At 39.4% G+C, this 3,947-nt stretch overlaps 1 protein-coding gene across 2 annotated transcripts in view; it reads left to right on the top strand.

The window, feature by feature from the left end:
• The window catches only part of Ctage5 (CTAGE family, member 5), an 84,356-nt gene that overhangs the window by 58,256 nt on the left and 22,153 nt on the right, over positions 1-3,947 (top strand). For both annotated transcript variants that reach the window (XM_013012302.1, XM_013012301.1), the window contains 3 exons: positions 248-349; positions 2,186-2,246; positions 3,006-3,041. In XM_013012302.1, the coding sequence (XP_012867756.1) occupies positions 248-349; positions 2,186-2,246; positions 3,006-3,041 (199 nt within the window). The remainder of the gene's footprint in view (positions 1-247; positions 350-2,185; positions 2,247-3,005; positions 3,042-3,947) is intronic.

The following is a 3,947-nucleotide window of genomic DNA, read 5'->3' as shown; positions in this document are numbered from 1 at the left end:
TATAGGGGCTGGGAAGGTGGCTCAGTGGTAGAGCGCTTGCCTTGCATGCTCAGGGCCCTGGGTTCGATTCCTCAGCATCACATAAGCAAAAAGAAAAAAGCCGGAAGTGGCGCTGTGGCTCAAGTAGTAGAGCACTAGCCTTGAGCTGAAGAGCTGAGGGACAGTGCCCAGGCCCAGAGTTCAGGCGCCACGACCGGACCCCAAAAAAAAATATTATATATATTTAAAAAATATTCTTTGTTTTAAGGAAATTAACAGTAGAAGAAAATTCTCGGCTAGAGAAAGAGGAGAAACTTTCCAAAGTAGATGAAAAAATAAGCTATGCTGCTGAAGAGTTGGAGAACTATAGGTAAGTTCTGCTGCTTTTGGGGAATGGGAAGAATATCAAAAACTTTTTTTGGGGGGGCTGGGAAGAGCGCTTGCCTTGCATGCACGAGGCCCTGGGTTCGATTCCTCAGCACCACATAAACAGAAACAGCCAGAAGTGGTGCAGTAGCTCAAGTGGCAGAGCACTATCCTTGAGTTGAAGAGCTCAGGGGCAGCACCCAGACCCAGAGTTCAATGACAAAAAACAACAACAACTACTCACAAGTATGTTGGAAATGAACTTTACAACTTTTGGGGGAGGGGAATCAGGGGGAGGGAAAGTGGGAGAAAAATGAGAGAGGGGGTGATAATGTTTGACAATAAAATGTACTCAGTTACCTTACTTATATAACTGTAACCCCTCTGTACATCATTTTTACACAAAAATTAAATTTAAAAAATGAGGGCTCTAAAAAAAACAACAAACAACAAAAAATAACAGCAACAACAACAAAAAATCCCACCCCAAAACCAACAACCCAAAACCCCAAAAACAAACACAAAAGAAAAAACATTTTTTTCTGATTGTTAGGCTTGAACTCAGAGCCTCTTTGTGTTCAAGGCTAGCTCTCTACCACTTGAAACACAGGACCACTTCTCAAAAAATAAACTTTATTTCATTTAGATTTCTTGCTATTGTTCACTTATCCAGAAAACATAAAATGAAGGGCTAGACCCAGGCACAGGTGGCTCATGCCTACGATCTCTCTACTCAGGAGGCTGAGATCTGAGGATTACAGTTTGGAGCCATCCCAGGCAGGAAAGTCCATGATATTCTTAAACTCTAGTTAACCAGCAAAAAGCTGGAAGTGCAAATGTGGTTCAAGTAATAGAGTGCCAGCCTTTTAGCTGAAAGGCACAGAGACAGTGACCAGGCCCTGAATTCAAGCCTTCAGTCCTGACACCAAAAAGAAAGGAGAGCTGGGGATGTAGCTTGGTGGTGGAGCTCCATGTGCAAGGCCCAGAGAGCTACAGCACCATACAAAACAGTAAAATTAATGATGCTAATTGCACATTTGAATGGGTACAGACTTAATGTTATGCTAACATCAAGAAGAGCAAGCCACAATTAGTGTTCTAAATAAGTGTTTATAAGTGTTTATCGTTTTTGGTTCAATGTTTGGCTGGGTCCAAGGAAATAGAAAAGCTGAGGGAAAAAGAGGCAAGTCACAACAGTATCCTGAAGAGTGGTGATAGGGCATTCATTTTTCTGTAGGAAGACCAAGCTTATGTTACAAACTGGTTTTATCTGAAAGAAGGAATTACCCTGTTAGTTTTATAAAGTTTTAGCAAGTTGCCAAGTGTTAGCAAGTGTTTGTTAGCATTAACAGAGTTAAAGGAAGAAACAGAAAAGGCGAGAAAATATTTCCTGTTCTCTATGCAGGAAGTGGGAGTTAAGACTAATAAGTAGCATTTACCGCAGAAGTTGTTACATTTTTCATAACTCTACTACTGTTACAGATATTTGAATAAATCTTCCAGGGTCATGTTTCTTGGAAATAAAAACCCATTATGCTATATAAATCTTTGCATGTCCTTTGTTTTAGATAAACCCAATTACTAGTACTTTTAAGACTTAATTCAGGTTAAAAGTAGGTCAGGAAAAAATACACAGTATTTTAGAATCTCTCAGAGGTGATTATTTCTTAATTTATAGAGTTCTGGAGTGGTGGCCTCCCACCCCCAATAGAACTCCATACGTAGTCTGAAGTTTAAATTGAACTCTGGGTGGTTTTTGTTTCTGTTTTTTAGTGGAGAGTGTATACTATGATTTATTACATATTAATACTATAGTAGAATAATTACTTGATCCTTATAGAAAGCGAGCCAAAGACCTTGAAGAAGAATTGGAGAGAACCATTCATTCTTATCAAGGACAGGTATGTGTATGTATGTGTATAGGGCACTCTGTGTGTGTGTGTGATTTAAAACAATTCTGATTAGTCTGAATATTGGTGCAGAGGTATCATTATTTGACCAGTGAAACAGCTATAGCACCTTGCTTGTGGTGCTTCTGTTATTTGGAACATTTCTGGCACCAAAGATTCTGAGATGAAGAAATCTTATTTAGCTAGACATGAGTGGCGTATGTCTATAATTCTAGCTACTCAGGAAGTTGAGATCAGGATTGTGGCTCAAGGCCAGCCTTGGCAGAAAAGTTTTAAAGAGACTTGATGTCCAATTAACCAGCAAAATACTGGACTGGAAGTCTGGCTCAATTGTTAAGCATGCCACGTAGGAGCAAGAAAGTCAAATTAAAGCTCAAATTCAAGCCCTAGTACTGGCACTAACAAAACACTTAATTTCAAAGGTTCCTGTTTCTTTGGGAATGGGTTATATCATAGAAATCAGCAGATATCAGCATTGGAAGCTCAAATTAGGCTAGTTATCTGTTCATTGAAAACTCTTGTTCTAGAAGATTATTGCATAATGTAGAAGTTTGCTAGCAAAATTGTATTTCATTATTTCTGTGTAAACATTATGATGGAATGGATTATGTCTTCATGAAAATTTAAATATATTGCTTGCTGACTCTTCACAGTTGATTGGATATTGTTGATGGGTTTTGCACTAAATTTTAGTGGTGCTATGAATTGTTTTTATTTAGGAAAACCATTGTTGGCAACTTTCTTTTTCAGATTATTTCCCATGAGAAAAAAGCACACGATAATTGGGTAAGTTTAAAATTCTTCAAGGCTCTTTTGTAAGAACTACTCATTTAAATTAGGTGAAAATTGTCAGGCATCATTGGCTCATTCCTGTAATCCTAACTACTCATGAGGTTGAGATCTGGAGGGTCATGATTCAAAGCCAGCCTGGGCAAAAAAATCAGAGACTCCATCTTCAGCTGAGTAGCAAAAGCTAGGGTATAGTTGAAAAGCTGGAGGTACAGCTCAAGTATAGAGATCCTGCCTTGCAAACCCCACATTCAAACCCCAGTACTACCAGAAAACAAAAATTAAATAAGTCACTTTCTATTAAATTACCAGTGGCAAAATTGTGTTAAAAATTCAGATCTTGGGGGCTGGGAAGGTGGCTCAGTGGTAGAGCACTAGCCTTGCATGCCTGAGGCCCTGGGTTCAATTCCTCAGCACCACATAAGCAAAAAGAAAAAAGCCGGAAGTGGCGCTGTGGCTCAACTGGTAGAGCGCTAGCCTTGAGCTGAAGAGCTGAGGGACAGTGCCCGGGCCCAGAGTTCAGGCCCCACGACTGGACCCCCCCAAAAAAAAATCAAAAAAAGATAAAAAAGACGTATGCATCAACACCAATGATGTATTTGTACTTTTTGATATATAATCGTATGTATATTAAAAAGAATCCTATTGTAGCTTACTATTTTTAATTTGCTTTTTTATTTAATCCATCAGATATTTTTCTGTGAATGCTAGGTTGTTTGTAAAAACCTTTTTCAGATGATGGACATTTTAGTTTGCTTTCCTTTTTTTTTTTTGGGGTCCGGTCGTGGGGCCTGAACTCTGGGCCCCATGGGCGCTGTCCCTCAGCTCTTCAGCTCAAGGCTAGTGCTCTACCACTTGAGCCACAGTGCCACTTCCGGCTTTTTTCTTTTTGCTTATGTGGTG

Source organism: Dipodomys ordii, unplaced genomic scaffold (assembly GCF_000151885.1).
Source record: "Dipodomys ordii isolate 6190 unplaced genomic scaffold, Dord_2.0 Scaffold16, whole genome shotgun sequence".
In the NCBI taxonomy this organism is placed as follows: Eukaryota; Metazoa; Chordata; class Mammalia; order Rodentia; family Heteromyidae; genus Dipodomys; species Dipodomys ordii.
Note: the sequence above shows the minus strand (reverse complement) of the source record. Positions and strands in the feature narration are given on the sequence as shown.